The sequence below is a fragment of the Myxocyprinus asiaticus genome, chromosome 30, assembly GCF_019703515.2.
Source record: "Myxocyprinus asiaticus isolate MX2 ecotype Aquarium Trade chromosome 30, UBuf_Myxa_2, whole genome shotgun sequence".
Classification (NCBI taxonomy): domain Eukaryota; kingdom Metazoa; phylum Chordata; class Actinopteri; order Cypriniformes; family Catostomidae; genus Myxocyprinus; species Myxocyprinus asiaticus.
The window spans coordinates 25,615,532-25,636,337 of NC_059373.1; the positions used below are offsets into that span (position 1 = coordinate 25,615,532).

General features: G+C 35.8%; 2 protein-coding genes across 2 annotated transcripts; both read left to right on the plus strand.

Moving 5' to 3' along the window:
* The first annotated feature begins 2,469 nt into the window (after nucleotides 1-2,469).
* On the plus strand, nucleotides 2,470-4,407 carry LOC127420829 (NADH dehydrogenase [ubiquinone] iron-sulfur protein 5-like). Its single transcript, XM_051663388.1, has 3 exons — nucleotides 2,470-2,597; nucleotides 3,446-3,664; nucleotides 3,790-4,407. Exons 2-3 carry the CDS (start codon nucleotides 3,449-3,451, stop codon nucleotides 3,892-3,894), a joined length of 321 nt encoding a protein of 106 aa, XP_051519348.1. The 5' UTR covers nucleotides 2,470-2,597; nucleotides 3,446-3,448; the 3' UTR covers nucleotides 3,895-4,407.
* Nucleotides 4,408-6,728: 2,321 nt separating this feature from the next.
* On the plus strand, nucleotides 6,729-19,958 carry LOC127420830 (microtubule-actin cross-linking factor 1-like). The gene is made up of 3 exons (XM_051663389.1): nucleotides 6,729-6,874; nucleotides 11,912-12,146; nucleotides 19,572-19,958. The coding sequence occupies exons 2-3, from the start codon at nucleotides 11,924-11,926 to the stop codon at nucleotides 19,652-19,654; spliced, it is 306 nt and encodes a 101-aa protein (XP_051519349.1). The 5' UTR covers nucleotides 6,729-6,874; nucleotides 11,912-11,923; the 3' UTR covers nucleotides 19,655-19,958.
* The last annotated feature ends 848 nt before the right edge of the window (nucleotides 19,959-20,806 follow it).

Below are 20,806 nucleotides of genomic sequence, written 5' to 3' on the forward strand. Positions count from 1 at the left end.
CTCACCACCACCAGAGTGCTCGGGGCTGGCTGAGAGTCTTTCCACATCGTCCACCCAGCCTGAAGAAGAAATTGAGGAAGAAGAAAATGACAGGAGCTATGAAAGCAGGACTGGGAGGAGGCAATGTGCATAAAACCAGATTACAGTAGGGGTGGTTTTTCAGGGCCATTTCCTTTGCTTTAAAAGCAATATTTTATTAAGGGGAGCATTTAAAGCAATGGGTGCATTTAAAAAATATAATTTAAAAAGTGTGCCTTAAAAAATGGTGCAAAGTAAAAAAATAATTAAAAAAAAGAGAGTATATATTGTTCTTTTATTTATTCATCAGGGATGATACATATCAATACACATCACACTGTGATATACTATTTCCCCTGAAAGCAGTACAAAGAAAGCCATAACAGTTGTCTCTTGACAAATCATAGAAACCACCAGAAAAGCAAACTGTTACACACTCAAAAGTTAACTTATTAGAACATTAAACGAAATCCATCCAATTGCCACAATACATGGTATCTAGATAGTAAATAATACAGTGTACTATAAAATATGAAGTATGGGGCATGCTAACCTATCTGCAAAGATCTGCTCTCTAAAAGGTATGTGTTTTACTTATTTATATTTGTTTATTTTTATATATTTTCTGAGGCATTGTATTAATAGGCCATTTTTATAATATTTGATTTTATTTATACATTACCCCCCCCCCCCCCCCCCCCCCCCACATTGCTGTTGCTACCTGATTGTCACTGATGTTTTAACTTCTAATAACTTTTGCACATACAGTATTCTGGCCAATTAATTTTTTTTTTTCACTGATTTTGTTTCACGAAATCAACATTTACACATAGTTATGTGGGGTTGTTGACATAAAATTTCAAGAATTGTGAGCAGTGTCCTGCGGTGTGACATACTGTACTTTCTTTACTAAAACTATTTTAAACAGCATTTTCTTGTTTTGCATACTGTAATCATTATACTTGCAGTAGTTTAAAAGTAAATAAAAGTGTTTTGATTTGAGTTTATTTGTACTTTTAGAAAAAAAAAAAAAAAAAAAGATAAAAGGTGATTAAAAGGGTCAAAACTTGAAATGGTGAAGAAGTCCTGACTTGTCATAGCACCTAAAATACACACTTTGTCGTATACATTAATGTACATATTAACCAAACATCTTCATGTTGGCGGGAAAAAAGGTTCTTTGACAAGTTATTTGCCATCAACTGAGCTATAGATTGCTTATTTTGAAGTGGTTTCTCTTAAAAGTTATTACAATTTCAACCCCGGTGGAGTCCATTTTCAGGCCTCACAAACCCACAATTATAAGCGAACATTTTTTTTATGAAAATACATTCAATATTTAATTAATCAACACTGCCCCCTGCTGTCAGTGTGCAAGACGCAAAAGTGTCGCAAAAGAGATGAAGCGTTGCATAGTTTACGGCCGAATGTCTTACTCAAGTTTATACAGATGCATCTAAAGATCCAGGAAAAGGACAGATGGGAATTGCTTATACCATCCCAAAGTTGAAAATAGCAGAAGAAAAGGGATATTAGATCATGTTTCAGTATTTCCAGGAGAATTACTAGCAATTATGATTGCAATACAAAAGATAAATGACATAGGATCAACTAATACTCTCATTTGTTCAGACTCTAGTTCGGCATTATTAAGTTTGGACGCTCAATATTCTGATAATACATAGTGGTGGAGATTATCTAGGTTTTACATAATATGCAACAATCAAACAGGAAAGTACCATTTTTATGGATACCTGTTCATGTAGGAGTGAAAGGAAATGAAGAGGCAGACAAATTGGCAAAAAAAAAAAACAAAAAAAAAAAAACAATGAAAGAAGACATTGACATGCAAATATCATATAGTTGATCAGAAATTAAAGCAATAATTAAAAAGAAAATAATGCAAAAGTGCCAATACTACTGGGATAATGAGGAAAAGGGAAGACATTTATATTCAGTACAACCATTAGTCAGTAGAGGAAGGATATCAGAGAGAAGAAGGAAAGAAGAATGTGTTATATCAAGACTGAGACTGGGGCATATAGGGTTAAATGCAACAACGCATTTAATAGGAAAACATCCAACAGGTGTTATGCAGCTGGTGTGGGGGTTGAGTCAGTAGAACATGTAATAATACAGTGCAAAGTAACTAACTAACATTAAAGAACATTTTGAATCTAACAATAGGAAGTAATATACTATTACAGTTTCTTAAAAGTTCAAATCTGACTGAAAGAATATAGGCCCATCTCTCTCTCTCTCTCTCTCTCTCTCTCTCTCTCTCTCTCTCTCTCTCTCTCTCTCTCTCTCTCTCTCTCTCTCTCTCTCTCTCTCTCTCGGATATGAGGGGCTCGGAGCTAAAAATGGAGAACATGAACACGCAGCGCCATTGGTCGCTTTTAGTCGATAAGCTGGGGAAGTATATAGTAGGAAAGTCTCTGATCCATAACCCACAGTAGATGGCGGTAATGCACTATATAAGAATGCGAACCACCAATAAAACAACAAGAAGAAGAAGCTAGTTTACGGCAGCTGAGAGGTTGAGTGAACTGTGGGCCTGAGGAAGGTTGAATTGAACGGTCAGTGTTTATATATATATATATATAAGTTTAAGATATGTAATTCCTTAGATGCACCATTCCCAGAAATAACTATACTAGTGCAACGGATATTGTGGCATCGGTAAGCTTGTGGCTCGCGATAAGCTGTTAGCTAGCAGCAGGGCTGCAATTTAAAACGAACAACATTTTATTATGCACTGATCAAATTGTTATTATACACTGTTAACTACTTACATAACATATCGAATCGCTCGCTATATGGTGCCAGCCTGTTCAATATGTCCAATAACTAGTCGAAACAGTACAGTAACTAGTGTATGCAATAACTGTCATCGTTTCTATGTCTTTTAGAAGTCTAAAGCGTTTATATTGTAGTAAATCGAGTATTTCTATTTAGCAGTTTGTAGGGTAATTATTTGTGTGCTTATAGCTGTAACATACGGGATTATGATTTCTGTATGTCCCCTGTCAACATGGCAATATTAAACAAGGCAGATGTGCTTTAAAAAAAAAAAAAAAAAAAAACCTTAGATAAATGAGGGATAGTTTAGAGATATTCAGTTCATTCAGTAGTAGCACATAATCACTTTGCCTTATATAAAGTGCTTGAATAATGCCAACAATATCTAAATCTTCAGATGTAAACAACAAATGAAAGTCTTATTTATAGCTTGACTGCATTATTATGTTTTAACTTGAAATATTTAATTTAATTATTAACAGGCATAATGTAGAAGTCATTTAATATTTAAATAATACACAAACTGATCAAATTATATTCTTTGAATGCACTGTTAGCTGTTTAGGGTAAAAGTGTCTGCCAAATGCATAAATGTAAAATGTGAATATTTATCTACAATGTCTAGAACATGCCATTCGTTGACCTCCAGTCAAAGCTGGGTATTAATCTGGACCAGTGGCTCTTGGCCCAGAGCGGGGAGCAGCCACAGAAGCGGGTCGCTCGCTGCCATGCCTTTGAGAAGGAGTGGATAGAGTGTGCCCATGGCATCGGCCAGACTCGGGCCAAAAAAGAATGCAAAATCGAGTTTGAAGACTTCTATGAGTGCATGCACCGCCAAAAGACAGTGAGTAGATTCTGAGATGAAGCCTGCTAGCAACCTATTCAACCAACTTAAACTGTATTTGACACGGATTTTGATATTTGTTATTCCTGTTATTACTTAACTACCATTGTTATTGCTCCGTACAGCAAAAGCATTTATATGAGGTTCGTAAGCAGCGGGACAAGCTGATTAAGGAGGGATCCTACACACCCCCTCCACATCACACAGGCAACGAGGAGGCCCGGCCGTAAATCTAGAACCCCGGACAGAACATACTCGCTCTCAACCCAGTCATACTGTTGTACAGTTACTTCCTCACTTATGTATTATAAAATGATTGCTGTATCAACATAGTTTAATGTTTGAGAAATAAATATAATGATTCCATGTTATAACTGTTATTGCCATTGTTGTAATTTCAACTGGGTTATTTGTAGTTTCATTTTGTACAAGTCATTTGGTGGTATTTCTGCTTCATAACTGATTTCAGGATGAGATATTCAGATTTTTACAGAACAACTACTGTTTCTTCTCTTGGCACAACTGGTGCCAACAGAAAGCTTCATATTAATACTATTTTTAGGAAAAGCTATTATTAAAACCCAGTACCCTATGCATCTGCAAGACATTCATGAAATATTTCTGTGCAAATAATTCAGAAATCCAATTGTTTACAAATTGTTACATTGAATTTAATGCAGCATAAATGCAATTTAATGCATCAATTTATATAGTAATGGTTTTACATAAAATTTACTAAGAAATTTGTTCTGCTTGTGTTTCATGAAACAGTCCAGTAAACACATTTACATTTGAGCTTGAATTTGTCCTTCAAGTATTGTGAGACCATATGATTATCCTTAATTTGAATCTAGGACACAATATTCTGTGATGTATATTCATGTATGGCTTTGACCCGGAATTGAAATTCACTTTTTAAGAGGTTTAGTCAAGCTCCCATGGGATAACTTCCAGCTGAAAGCTTAATATGAATGCCTCATTTCATTTGCCATCCTAATTACATTACTAAGCCAGCCACCCTGACAAGATTAGTGATTTGGTATCGTGGTAAGAGGGTGGCAGTAATAAACCACCAATGTGTACCAAAATGCATCCAAACTCTGTGCTTCAATAAACAGAACTCCCTGACTTGAAGCAAGTATTCAGTGAAGCGTCTGATGCATTTGTGCAAAACCTAAATTTGGATGAGTACGGTTCATAAAATGCCAGATACTTCTGTTGCGACAACACTGTTCAAATTTAAAGTCAAGTTCAATTAAGCCTGTTTTAAGTGTAAAAGCTGGCTCATAGCACAGATAATTAGATGTCACTATAAGATCTAGTGCAGATTAGAACTGGTGTATCACTTGTCTTTACATAATAATCATCTTGTTAGAGTACAAATTGGAGAAAGAATGGCCACAGGATGTTCCACTGGTATTTTTGGCAAGGCCAGCACTTCTGTGATGGGTTTTGTTTGATCCGTCCAACAGTAGCAGCTAATCCTTCACTGTCACACCAAATTCCACTGCAGCTCAATAAGAACACATGCATTTTTCATTAAATGTAAAATATTCATTATAAATTATACTTTTATGACTCATGTGGGGCTATAACTGAAAACTAGCTGACATATTGAGAAGTTTACATGTTCTGCTTTATCCATCTAAAACTGCTGGAATTTTTGTTTTATCTCAACAACAATAATGTATAAAAATAAATAGCTTCTATTTAGAAATGTACATTTCTAGCTTTACTTAATTTTTATTATTGTGTACAACAGATAATCCATTTTAAAGTGAACTTAGAGAGTTACATAAAGTAAATGAATAATCTTGAGTTCCTTGAACTTCTTTAGCCTACAAATCCATTAAATTAAGATTTTAAGTACTGCTGACTCAAAATACAGAACTGATGTTGTGGGGAACACCCATAAGTCCTTGTGCTTGAATAATTTAAGCATGTTTGTTTGGTCAAAAGGAACTTTTGTGGGCTTTGAATTAGCTGTTATCAAGAGTTCATAGAGGTCTTTAGTCTTTTTAGTATTACTGATGTTGTAAATAGCTGTTAAGTGTAAAGTCATCATTAGGGTGATTAGTGTTGCATTTGTGTACATCTAACACAGGTTTTCTAGTCGTGCTGACATAAAATGCCCATAAGTTGAATTTACTTAAAAAGCATGATGCCAAAATTCTAAGTATATATTTTAAGTAAACTGAACACTATTTTTTTCAGTGTATTTTTTAACTTGAATTTACTGTTTCATAATTATTATGCAGCTTTTTTTTTTTTTTTTACCTCTTATTCATTGAGAAACTACACTGAATATTTGTACTTTAAAAATTAATTTGTCACACTGCAGAACCATTTAAAATGAACAAGTGAAGACTAAAAGTTTATTTAAATTATGAAACTTAAAAGAAATGGTGACCATTAATTACAGGACCTAGGAAGGCCTATTTCTCCCTAATACATTACTATGAATTTTGACCTATAATCTAAATTGACACATTGTGCATCAACTACCCGATTTTATATCAAAGTGAGAAGCCATTCTGGGTTTCTTAAAAAGCTACATTTAAATACTGTTGTTGAACAATACTGTACATAAAAAAAATAGCCCATTATTAAGATTCCATAACAAAATTCCGTCAAATTAAATAAATAAAACTTTTTTAAAAATGTAATTTTATTTTGTTAAAGATTACTTAATTAAAAGTAATTGAATTTTGTGATGAAATTAAAATGTGTATATCTTAAAATGATTTTTTTTTTTAATGTATGTGAATAGAGGTTTTTGTTCAAAGTACATAATAATACAGATATAGACTGATTTTTTTCCATTGAGATGAGATGATTAGATTGAATTTATTAGACTGAGTCTTCTGGTTTTCACATACAGCTCATGATGAATCATAATCATTATTAAAAATCATCATTAAAGAGGGTTGGGCTTAAGGGGGGATGAGAAAGGAGAGAGTGAGAGTGAAGAAGAGGAGGAGGGGGCTGGAGAAAGAGAGCGGGAGAGAAGGAGGGATATGAAAGGAGGGGAATAGACAGCCATTACCGAATCACAGTCTCCATATACACTGCTCCTCTGTCTACCGGCTCGGTGCAAAACGAACCGGAAAGCTGCATTATTGTGTCCGGCTGTGAGGCGTGTTGTCAGGATTAAGAGCGCATCTCCGCCTCTGTCACCCTGCGTGCGGTAACGGGCAGTGCCGTTATACGGTAAGAAGGTCCAAATGTCCGTCATTATTGTGTCCTACAGCTTCGGCGTGCGTATGTCTGATCATTCTCGCCTTTATTACTCATGTGTGTCATCATATCCCTTGCGGTTCGGGGCTTGTAAGTATTATGCCTTGAAGAAGAAGAAAGAAAAAAAAAAAAAAAACTATATTTCCTACAAGCATCCCGGTTTCCAATTAACATACGGGAATCGGAAGTGCTTTCTCTCTTTATATATACCCAGTATATTCACGTTAATTAATAACAGATAACATGATGTATTCATTTCACGCCTGCCTGAATGGATCGTTTAGAGAACCCCTTTATTCAGGGAGTGTTTGGACAAAGAGGTGCTGTACATCTCTATAAGGTCACTCACTCACTCACTCACTCTCATCGGTTTCCGCCACATTACGGTCAGGCTTTCCCGTTAAACGGAACTCATATTTATGCGCTACTCTACTAATGTAATTCTGCAGCCTGCTTGCGATCCGTTACAGTTGCTGTAGCACTGGCAGCTACGTGTTGAAAGAAGGGGCGTTCCTAGACAAATATTTATCGATCTACGCATAGGTCTTCTTTCTCTTCAGGAATGGTGAATATTCATTCATGTCTCCCAGAGGAAAACGAACAAAATTAACCTCATTACTGTTGTAAAATGTGTCTAAAAATCTTTAATGGGTAAAGACTATTTCTGAGCTCATCCACAGATGGTTGCCTGCCCTGTGTTCCTGTAGAGATGGCCATGATACACCACGTTTTGCCTACTGTCTATTTGGGGTCATGCTTATCATTGCAGTTTCACATGATCCATTCATAAGTTATAAAGTTAATAGTTATAATAGGACAAATAGTAACTGCAGCCTGCACGTGATTTTTTGTTTATTTATTTCTTTTTATTTATTTATTTTTTTGGGAGGGGGGATTTTTAATAGAATCTAGTACTAACTAGAGCTGATCAGAAAATATTCCCACTAATCAAAGATTTCTGTCCTTGACCAGGGATGTCCCATTATAGGTGATTCTCTCAAAACCAGTCAAGAAATGTCCTGGTCCTATTTTACACCAAAATCAAAATAAATAAATAAGAAAGTTTATTTTGCATATAGAAAATCAAGTCTACTATATCTTTTAGGGCCATTAAGATTTTTTACATTGTGACATTTTCATCACAGTAGCTCACATTCCATATATATATATATATATATATATATATATATAATTGTACGAAAGCATTTCTTTACTGTAATACAGTAAAATTATGACTGTGTTACGGTAATGAGAATTATCATTGAAAACAATGGGAATAGTAAAAGTAAAAATTGGGATGCGTTACGGTAATGATAATTGGGGGGGTAACATTTAAATATTGCCACAATGCAAGTAATCCTTAAATGCAGGTTTGAATTTCTGTATAATTGTATATTTTTGGTATTGATTTGGGGTTAAATATGTACAGGACATGTTCTAGACATTCACAGGTTTTGTGAGAATCCAATATTACCACTTTACATTACTTTCATTTGGCATTTATTACCATTTCCGATATGTAGGAAATGTTTCCAGGTCAGACTTGTTCGCATCATTTAGATTAAGTTCTGATACTCTAAAAACATACAGAATGCTTGGCCAGATGATTCTACATCCAGATTAAATCTCTATAGTAAGAACTAGTGTCTACAATGCTCCAATTAATGCAAAACCATTAGTCATTGCTATCATAATATCCCCTCCTCCATTACTGTTCCCTTAAGCTTCCCAGCATTGCTGGTGTTGCGTGAGTGTGTCTATGTGTCAGTGTAACTCATAGCAGAGGCCTCTAACCTCATGGTTGAATGCACATGAGTAAGTCTGAACACACTGTATAAACATCAGCATGAGAACGAATGCCACCAGCCTGTGTTTTGCTAAGTGCAAACCCCTAATTTCTTTCTAAGGGGAATGGAGCAGTGTTGTAATATTAAGGCCGTTCTGAGACGTTTTTGGCAAACAGACGCTGAGCCAGTTGCAGAGAGACTTTAAATCAACACAACGGCTCTCTGTTGGTGCATTGTGTGCATTCAGCTGCCATGAACTGACTGGGAAAGAAATGAGAGATGAAATAATGTTTGTGGGGGTCATTATGTTTCCTTCACAAACATAATGACATAGCAAGGTTTTGAACCCAGCATCGCCTCTATTTATATCTATTGGCTGCCACAGAACTACCATGCTGTCAGGCAACAGTGGGATGGCAAGGAGATGTAGCTTCAGCAACACAGTTTTTGGTGAACTTAGTTCTGCTTTCGAGAAGCAATAAAGACAATAAATATTCAATTCATGATATTGGAAACATACAGTATCTGCAGGAAATATGCTTATCTAATAGACATAAAAATGCATGTTAGACATACAAACACTTACATAAATTTCTTCTTTGATGAACATGTGTTGAATTCCTGGCTTAAGAAAAGTAAAATAAATAAATAAATAAATAAATAAAAAAGACATTTCAGGGTGGTAGAGCCATCCTAAAATTGCTACAAAGAAAATAAAATCTAATTTTAAAGTTAAAGTCTAACTCTGTACCGAGAGTGGGTGGGAGTGGTTCTGACAGTACATGCTTATGTTCTAATCCTCACTTGGAGTCTATTAAGAATCTAGCAGTGGCTAGATATCACACCTGGATTTAGTGGTATCTTGATTAGAATGTGAGGATGTCCTTGTGACAATCGGAGACATCTGCAGAAGGATGGCGTAAATAATAGTCTGCAGACTTTGAATGGGAAAACCTTGTCTCTCTTGGTGTCTCCACTCAGACAGGGGCGCCCCGAGTTTAGGAAAAGATAGATAGCAGATTCTTTTAGTTTAGATAAGATATTCATATTTCTTTTATTTTCTTGTTATATACACAGTGTAGGCATTGGTTGATCATGGGTACACTGAGATCTGCCTTCGAGACTAAAATTAAAGAAATTCAATAATGATTTGGATCATTTCATGTTTTCTGCTTTTTCAATTTGCTGAAGTCGTGTTCTTAATACCTACTCTCCTGATTTTTATGCTATTTTATTCTTTTTATTTTATTTTTATATACTTTTTCCTCAGTGTTGTATTACTTTTTATTCTTATTTCATGTTCTTAATTGGTTTTTATTTATTTTTTATGTATCTTGTATTTTTTTTCAAATTTATACGTAAAGCACTTTGAATTGCCATTGTGTATGAAATGTGCTATATAAATAAACTTGCCTTGCCTTGCCTAATTTTGGCACAGTCAATTATTAATATTAATATTGAAAAATAGTGAAGCATTTTTAAAGATATTACTCCACCGTTTATATAAATTTAATGGTGAAAAAATATGTTTTATCTTGAAAGCTAGCTTGAAAATAATGATTCTGATTTGTCAACATGTGAGAAAAATACTTTATTTAATTGGTAACACTCTACAATAAAGTTCAATTTGTTCACATTAGTTAACAACATTACTTAACATGAACTTACCATTCACAATGCTTTTACAGCATTTATTAATCTTGGTTCAAGTACATTTTAACATATACATTTTTGAAAACAAAAGTTGTTTATGTTAACATTAGTTAATGCACAATAATCTATGAACAATTGTATTTTTATTAACTAACTTCAACAAAGATGAATAAATGAATAAATATCTTGAAATAAAATGTAAGAAATACATTGTTAATTGTTTGTTAATGATATCCAATGCATTAACTAACGTTAACAAATGGAACCTTATTGTAAAGTGTTACCATTTTAAATCTTAATTTTTGTTGGAAAAAGTTATACAAGTTTTTCAAAAACATATTACACCATTATGAATGTAAAGATTACTTGTCAAATAATCTATCCATCCCTCATCCCTCCATCCCTCTCTCTCTCTCTCTGTGTGTGTGTATATATACGTATATATATATATATATATATATATTGTTCTCTTTTGAGCATTATCTCAGAGTCGCCATAGCTACTCTGGTAAGCATTTCATGAATGACATGAGTAGCAAGTTTGCACAAGGGAGAGCTTCTCCAGACAGCTTGCACTGTGCTAACTTATATTGATGAGTTCAGCTTGTGTGAAGTAATGTGATGGACAGGAACCTTTGCTGGCCCCCATGGGCCTCATCCATTCCAGCTGATCACAGAAGAATGCACATCAGAGAGGTCTGGACCAGCCAGATGGAATGTCCAATACTGATCAAGACCTGTATTAATAGTAATGTGTCCTGCAAAGGCAGTTCAATCCCCCTGCCACTTTTCCTTCTCATCATTATTGTTGAAGTGATTCAGCGATGTTCACCTGATCTCCCAAATGCATCATTAATCATCTCTTATTTTCATTATGGGTTTGCTGAGCATTCAGTTGAAATGTTCTTTAATTACCTCACTATTCCTGCTTTAGCTGTAATCATAGTCCACTGTTAAAGAAATAGTTTACGTAAAAATGTATTAAATTCTATCCTCATTTACTCACCTTCATGCCTTTAGAAATCTGTATGACTTTTTTTCTTCTGTGGAAAACAAAAGGAGTTATTTAAAATAGAATGTCCAAGCTGCTCTTTTCTTTACAATGAATGCAAATGGTGACCAAAGTTGCCTAGCAAGATTTTCAGTGAATAATTAATAAAATTTCAGCATGTTCCTCACACACAGCTATCATATGACTTCGGAGGATTCAGAATATTGTGCACAAATTATATGGACTACTTTTATGTTGCTTTAATGGTGTCTTGCTGTAATGTCATTTTTGGAGCTTGACAGTAACTGATCCCCACCCGCTTTCATTGTATGGAAAAGAGCAGCTCAGACATTCTATACTTCTCCTTTGGTGTTTCGTGGAGGAAAAAAGTCATACGGTTTGGAACAACAATATGAGGGTTAGTAAATGATATCAGGAATAGTAGTAAGTTGTGCTGAATTTGTTTATGTGTGATGGATTATGCATCACATTATAGAGTCTCTTAAATGCTTCCGTTTTTGTCCTGACCTTAATTCTGTTTCCTTTTTTACCCTGCCACCCATCACATCCCTCCTCCCAGCCCCCTGGCGAAATGTCTTCCTCGGACGAGGAGAGCCTGAGCGAACGCTCATGTGTGAGCGAGCGTTCGTTCTTCAGCGAGAGGTCGGGGGGCTCTCAGTCGCCCTTAGCGCACAGCACAGCTGGGCCTAAAGGGGACACTCTACCGTGGAACCTATCCAAACATGAGAGACGCAAACGCGAGAGCCAGGATTCGGTGCTGGACCCTGCAGAGAGGGCAGTTGTGAGAGTGGCAGGTAAGAGTTTCAAAGGAAAAACTTGAGTGCAGGCAGTGAGAACTGTGCATTCATTATTCAGTATTTAGGACAAATAATCACTTATACAATAATGTAGTGATATTAAATCAGATTCAAACTTAAATCGATTGCTCACCCAAAAATAAAAACCCAAAATAACTTTCTTTCTTCCATGGAACACATAAGGAGACATTTTGAAGAATGTTCACACTGCTCTCTTTCATGTAGTAAAAAGAATGGTGACCAGAGCGTTTCAAGCTCCAAAAGGGACAAAAAAGCACCATAAAATCATCAAGTCTGTTTGCCATATGATAGCTTAGAAGCCATATTAAGCAATATGATAGATTTTGAGTGAGCAACAAACTGAAATTGAAATAGTTATTCACTGAAACTCTTGCTTGATAGCCATTATAGTCACCATTCACTTTCATTGCATGGAAAAGAGCAGCTGGGATATTCTGCTATAAAAATCTCCTTTTGTGTTCTACAGAAGAAATACATGCAGGTTTTAGAAGAAATGAGGGTGATTAAATAGCTGGGATTCCATCCACATATTTTTATGCACATTTTGGGATATTGCATAAAAAATGCTAAACGGAAACATCAAGATGCAAAAAAAGTTTCCAAAATGCACATAACAAAACATATATGTTGGCTTGAGGTGGAGATATTTTTTATTCAGTAAGAAGACATGCACATAAATTACGATGGAAACACATTTACCAAATATATTCCTGTAGAATTTACAGTATATGAGAGTATAAATGTGCTTCAAAACAGTCATGTAACTTTGTGAATGTTAATAGCCATGTTAATACATAATTTGTTCAGAGAATAAAATCTTTGACTTCCAATTTTATTTCTAATTTACCCAGAAGTGACTATTTTGTTCTCCTAACCCCATGGGATGGAAATGCTACTTTATTTGCTAATTATTTTTGCAATATTGCAATATAAATTACTTTGCAGCTTGGGTGGAAACATAAATAATGATGACAGAATTTTCATTTTTGGGTGAACTATCCCTTTAAGAGCAACTTATCCTGATCTCTTCAGTATGACACATGATTCAATTAAAAGCAATCTGGCAATTGAATAAAATTGGCAAGAAAGGAATGTGGTGGATTGTAGATATACTGTACATTAGAAAAATTTCTGTGACTCAGAATTTTTATATGCAGCTGTGCAAGAGGATCAAGTTCTGTGAAAAACTGAGACTGGGCTGGAGTGGGAGTGGAAAGGCCAAGTGCTGGGAGCCAAACTGTTTCAAAGCTCCTTTTTTAAGACACGGTGGCTGTGTTTCTGTGGGTTTTCCTGTTGATTTCATTACTTTAGACAGACAGTGTCTGTGCTTCTAACTAGTGCTTAGCAAAACCATGAACTGACAAAGATCAATAGAGTTGAAGGGAAAAAGATTAAGTTATATATCGGGTGCCTGAGTATATATTTGGACAAAAGTGTGAGAAAACAGCTAGTCGCTGTTTACGAGGTTTATAAAAGCAGATGCAAGGATATTCAAGGCACATTTGGAATGCTGTGCTGACTGTCACGCTATGGCCTCAACACAGTTTTCTCTGCCAGATCTAGCCCCCCACTTTTATGGCTGTGTGTCTAGCTTGTATCCCTCCAGATTTCCCTCGGCTGGCCTCATCTGTGTTCATTCCATCAATGTTTTGGCCATTTTTTGAGTCAGGGATGCTTGTTTGTTTTCATGGGAGAACATCGGCTTAAGTCTTCTAGACTACATACATCTGTTTTTAGCTATAAACATAATATACATTAGACTTGTCACCAATGAACCCAGTGGTTTTCAAATGATGGGTCACAACCCAATAAATGTGTTGCAGGTTTATTCTGATAAGGTTGTGGACAGCGGGTAAATAAGAATGGCTTCATAATTATGCATAGTTAGGATAAGAAAATAAATAAACTTATCAACTTTTAAAAGGGAGGTTTAAACAGTTCCCTTATCTTTTGTTGTTGACGTCAAAGGCTTTGTGTCCATATTTTGCTGCAAATTCATCTCTCACTTGGTAAAAGCTAGCCAAATTAGACAGATGCCAACATGGACAGGTGTGACATCCCCTCAGCCTTGAAAATCATGAAAAAAAACTTTGCAAGGTACAAGAAAATATGTGCCATACTACATTAACTATGGGTTCACTTGCAGCAGGGATAAACATGGTTTTGTGCTATAATGTGTTTGAAATATTAGCTGCCGTGAGCATGAAACCATAGAAATTCAAGAAACATTTAAAAATAAAAGCGAAACAGAAAAAAGCTGCAGACTAACCCACGGCCAACAAAACTGATATGGATCAGGTGTGGGAAAAATTAGAGGATATGGACAATCGAAGCAGACATAATAATGTTTGTTTCGTTGCAAGTAAGGTCAATATATAGTCAAGGTCCTGGACAGGCTTATTCCGAATTTGTTCGACACAGCAGGCCTCCATCTAGAAATAGAATGCACGCACAGAGCTCTCGGTCGGCTTTCCAGAGCGGGTGACAGACCCCGATCCATTCTGTCAAGGCAGACAGAGACTTTGTTTTACATGCGGTTCATAAGATTTACTCCAGAATAGAGTCAATTATTCCATTTGCCACCGATTGCTCACTTGGGAACATTTGAGTTTCAGATCATGCTTTGGTGTGTTTAGAGATGTTGCTGCATATAGAGAATAGAAAATCATATAGATTTAATACATCCTTTCTGCAAGACCCAGAATTTCAACAAATGTTAAGGACAGAAGTTAATGTTTATGTGGAACCCAATTGGTCCTCAGTGTCCTCTGTGGGTGTGGCATGGGAGGCGCTTAAGGCAGTTTTTAGGGGACAAATCATACAATATGCCTCATTCATTAAAAAGATCAAAGCACAGGAATTCATGGAATTGGAAAAGAGTATTAAAAGTGCTGAAACAGTGCCAAATGTCATCCAATGGTCTTTGAGAGTTAACGTAGCTGAAATATAGGTACAACACTATTCTGTCACAGAAGGTAGAGTTTTGCTTTTTCTGGGCAAGACAAACATACTTTGTGTCGGGAGACAAGGCAGGGAAACTCTTGCCAGATAATAAAACAGAGAGTTTTATTTTTTTTTTCACCATTCCTTCAGTGAGGTCTTCTGGAGGCAATATATTTACCTCTGCCACAGATATTAATAAAGCCTTTAAAGAATTCTATTTCGATCTTTATAGTTCCACATCTTCATCTACCGATAAGGATATTAGCAAGTTCGTAGAGCCATTAAAACTTCCTAAATTGATGAATGATCAAAAAGACTTTCTTGACTCAGATATTACTTTGGAGGAGCTTGTTGAGGTAATTAAAGCCTTGCCAACAAGTAAGGCACCGGGGCCAGATGGTTTTGCTGCAGAATATTTGAGATCTTATGTCACAGAACTGGCTCCACTTATCTTAGAAGTTTACACAGAGTTATTATAGATAGGTGAACTACTGCCAACCATGATGCAAGCCCTGATCAGTCTCATTCTTAAAAAGATAAAGACCCAAATTAATGTAAAAGGTATCGTCCAATTTCCCTGATCCAGTTAGATAAAAATATTGTCTAAAATTCTGGCTAATCAATTAAGCAGTATAATTACATCTATTATACATATAGATCAAGTGGGGTTTATTCATGGTCGTAGTTCTTCTGATAATATTAGACATTTTATAAATATTATGTGGTCAGTAGCGAATGATCAGACCAAGATTGCTGCCGTCTCACTTGACGCAGACAAGGCGTTTGATTTGGGAATTTATGGGTTTGGGAACACTTTTATTGGGTGGATTAAGTTACTCTATAAATATCCATCAGCGGCTATGCACACTAATGGATTAATTTCAGATTATTTTTGTCTTGGTTGGGGAACCCCGCAACCTGTTCTTTGCTGTTCTGTCTTGCCCTGGAAACATTAGCAGCCGCAATAAGAGGATGATTTTCCTGGTATTGTAGCAGGAAGTGTGGTGCATAAATGTTTACTCTACACAGATGACATATTATTATTTGTCTCTGACCCTAGAAGATCTATGCCTAGCCTCCACAGAATGATTAATTCTTTTTCCAAATTTTCAGGATACAGGGTTAATTGGTCTAAATCGGAAGCTCTTGCTCTGACAGCATATTGCACTACCACAGCTTTCCAACCTGGCACCTTTCAATGGCCCAAGCAAGGCATTAGGTATTTAAGCATTTTATTTCAAGCAAATTTGAGAGAATTAGTTAGAGTTAATTTTGACCCATTAATGAAAAAGTTATCATGTGATGTTGAAAGGTGGGCTTCATTACATTTGTCTATGGCTGGGAATGTCAATGTTATAAAAATGAATCGTATCCCCAAATTCAATTATTTACCACAGTGTCTCCCTCTAGAATTCCTCTTTCTTATTTAAAAAAAAAAATGATAGTATATCTAAGTTTTGTATTTGGAATGGTAAACAACTTTGGTTACATTTCAGTAAGTTACATAGACCAATTGACAAAGGAGGTTTAGGCCTCCCCCAAATTTTGTTTTATTACTATGCTTTTAATCTTAGACACTTGGCCCATTGGTCTCTTCCACCTGAGAGAGCCCCTTCCTGGTACTACACTGAACAAGGGGTCCTTGCTCCAATTTCACCATTACAAAGTGAAATTGATGTTAAATGACATCTTTCTATTAAATTGCCAAGAGAAGTAAAACTGCATCCCATTATTTCACACTTACATTCAGTGTGGATAAAGGTTTCCCATATGTTCAGTTTTGATACTTACCTAAATGTTTCTTCAAGCATAAGGCTTAACCCCAAATTATGTATTAACAAGTCATGCTTATTCTGGAAAGAATGGATGGAGAGGGGTGTTGCTACACTTGGTGACCTTTAAGAAGACTGAGCTTTGAGATCATTTGAAAATATAAAACTGCAATTTGGGTCTCACATTTTCAGGTATTTACAGTTGCGCCATGTACTTTGTACTATTTTTGGTGGTAGTAACCCCCTAAAGCTGCAGACACTCTTTGTATGATGCTCACAGACTTTGGAAAGGGGCATGAAACTTCAGTGTATTATTATTACTCGTTGATTCACAGTCTTGGTGATGGGGCCTTAACTGCTCTTAAGAGGTTATGGGAAAGAGATTTGAACATGTTATTGGAGGATGGGGAGTGGGAAAGAATAAAAAAAATTAAACTATGTCTAGGGATGCAAGGATATGCCTTATTCAGATTTTGCATTGTTTCTATTGGACTCCCTCTTGATAGTTTAGGCTTGGTATAAAAAACACACCTATCTGCTGGCAATGTCAGTTGGAGGATGGAGACATAGCCCATGGTCTGTGGTTCTGCGCTAAGATTCAAGAATTCTCTAAAAATTTAATTCTGCCCCAGACTATGTTTATTCAGTTATGGGGTGGTTATTAAAGTAGGTGACAAATATACAAAAAACTGGGTCCAATCTAGTGTAATGATTGGCAGACTTCCATCCTCTAAAAAATAATTCTTAGAGGATGGAAGTCAATTGGTGCTCCCTCATTTCATGAATGGTTCACTGAATTGGGCAGGGTGGTGGCATTTGAAAATATGTCATACAAACAGCTTGGCAGATTAGATGCTTATGGTAAGAAATGGGACAAATACATGACCTTTCTGGAAGGCTCTTGGTGAGAGCCATGTGGAGAGAACCCCCCCACCCCCTCATGTTTATATGTGTATACTCAGGCTTGGACCATGGGAATGTTTGTTGGGGGTTGGGGATTGGGAGGGGGATATGGAATTAATTGGGGTTAAAGGGGATAATGGTTGACTCTGTGCATGTATATTTTGCTTTGTTCTGTGTAGTGTTGTCAAAAGTTCCAGTACATTGGTACGAAGTCGATACTAAAATAAAAAAGATTTAACGATACCTGTGTTTCTGCAATACCGGTAGTACTGAGCACCAACTCTATCCGGTACCAGTGTGCAATATGACTGACATATGACTGTTTTAATATGCTAACAGACTTATTTTGAACACGTACTCTGTTACTTCTTTTACACTAAAATGGAAAATGTATCAAAATAAAATTGAGACATGTCCTAGTGTGATTTATTAAACCGCTAAAGGCTGCAATCTTATCTTATACTTTGAATGTATAAATACGACCGGTCAAACACTGGAAATGCATCAGACATTGAGAATCATTCACACTGTATCAGATGACAGAGCAGAGAACTAATCCACTATGAACCACGCAGCACATGTAAACTACACATTTATATAATTAAATCACAGCATTTAAAACAACAGAGTTGACCAAAGTGCTTCAAAGTAATAAAATTTAAAACATAAAATTTCAAAATGACCACATACACAAACACCAGTAATCTAAAACACAAACACTCCAAAACTGTGTCCTACATTTCATTAGTCAGACTCAAAGGCCAGTGTAAAGAGATGAGATTTCAGACATGATTTAAAAGTGTCACAAACTGTTTATCCAGAAAGTGAAGATTCATGCAAAAATACACATCATAATAAAAGCATGTTTCAAAATAAAATCTAGACGCCTGAAACTGAAGAAATTGTGACAGAAATATATAACAACTGTATAGTAAAATTTAATATTCACTGTAATAATAATAATAAGAAGAAGAATTAAGCAATATATCATAAGCAAGACTGTTGAATAAAAGTTTGAAAAACAAATGCAATGACATGTTGAAAAGTTCCATTTTCACTTGTAAAAAGTTTTAAGAATTAATTGATTAGACACCATTATGATGATGAAATGAAATTAAACTTTAAAACATGGAGTTCTGGAAAATAATAACAATTATTAAAATAAATATCAAATTATTAAAAATAACTAAACTGGTGTGTTCAGTAGCACATTGTCATATTAGCATATTTTTGCTGTGATTTCGAAATTGGTATCGAGAACCGTGAAATTTCACTGGTATCGGTACTGACCACTGAAATTTTGGTACCATGACAACACTAGTTCTGTGTTATGTTTGAGAATCAACCAATAAAAATGTTAATCTGAAAAAAAAGAGAAACATTTTAAAAACAAAGTTATCAATTTTCCTGTTCAGCTAATGTAATATTATTAATTTTGCATTATATTGAACCCATGCTGTTCATGGAAATGTTTATACATTGATTTTAAGGACATTTTTTGTTAACTTCTTTATGATTTTGTTACTGTATGGGTTGACACTTGATGTCCAATGTAAAATCTGGGTTGTAAAGACAACAAGCTGAAAACCACTGTTCTAGTCTACATTTCCTAAATATGGGATATAAGAAAGTTTTGAAACCTTAACCAAATTAGTGTAAGTAAACGATTGTGAGCATAACTGATTTAGTATCCCATACACCTAGTATTGTTTTGATACAGAGGTGTCTGGGGAGCTGCCTGCATCTGATATAATTACTACCTTTTTTTATTTTTTTTTTTCAGGTAGCTCCAAGGGTGACTCAGTCTGGCCCCCTCAATTCCCTTGTTGCCATGGGTTACCTAATTTGCTTTTCCAGACCCACTAGTTTCCATGGCTATGAAGCAACATGGAAGGGGAATCAAAACAGGCAAAAGCCCGAAAAACAAATAGTGAAGTACAATTTGTGAGATCTGTTGAATTTCAATTTGAGCTTGAAAGAATTCACGTGGATCTTGGTTGCAAGAAAAGATCGAAAGACATGGTGAAGATAGAAAAGAAGAAATCTCAAAAAAAGATGAGGACTACAATGAATGGAAGAATGGAAGGGGCTGGGAAAGGACAAAGTTCAAAGAGGAGGAGGTTAAAGGGAAGAATAATGATGGCATATCAAAGAGAGAAGGTTAGATAGACAATGAGCATGCAGGGTCAAGGGGGGGGGGGGGGGGGGCAGTGGAATGCAATGCTGCAAATCAGATATGACAGTTTCCTGCAACTCACAGAGAGCGTCTGAACACAAACAACTCCATGAACATAGTTCACTTAAAGGTGCTGTAAGCAATTTTTTCATGGAAAGGTATGCAAAAATATTTCATACTTCCTGAAAGATATTAATACAAAAAATGTTGTTAGATATATTACTGGTCTCTGTGACAGCTCTAGACTCTTTAAACAGCAAACAAATATGTGTCCGCGGGCCGCGGTCACTGGCGCTTTCTGCCTGTCAATCATTTTGTGTGTTCTTATAGTATCATAGTTAAAGCAAATTGTTGAGGCTTTATGCCATTTTTATGCCATGTTGTTCATAACAGTTGTCAGTTGATGGCACTATTTTACTGCTGTTGTTTTTAACAACCGTTTCTGCTCTCAACAAAGCTCATTTGGTATTTTTGGAGTGCGGGGTTTTGGAAAGAGGGGGCATGGCTAATTCAACAGCTCAGTCTCGTGGAAGTAGAACAGCTAAAATCGCTTACAGCACCTTTAACAATAAATATTCTGTCATTATTTACTCAGTCTTAAGTCATTCCAAACCCATATAAATTCTTTTTTTTTTTTTTTTTTTTGTGGAACACAAAAGGAGTTTAGCAAAATGTCCAAGCTGTGCTTTTCAGTACAATAAAAGTGAATGGAGACTGATGCTGTTGAGCTCCAAAAAGGACTTAAAAGCACCACAAAAGTACCATAAACATATTCTGTACAATGTGTGCTACATTCTAAGTCTTCTGAAGCAGGGGCGGATCTGGCATGTGATCAGGCGGTG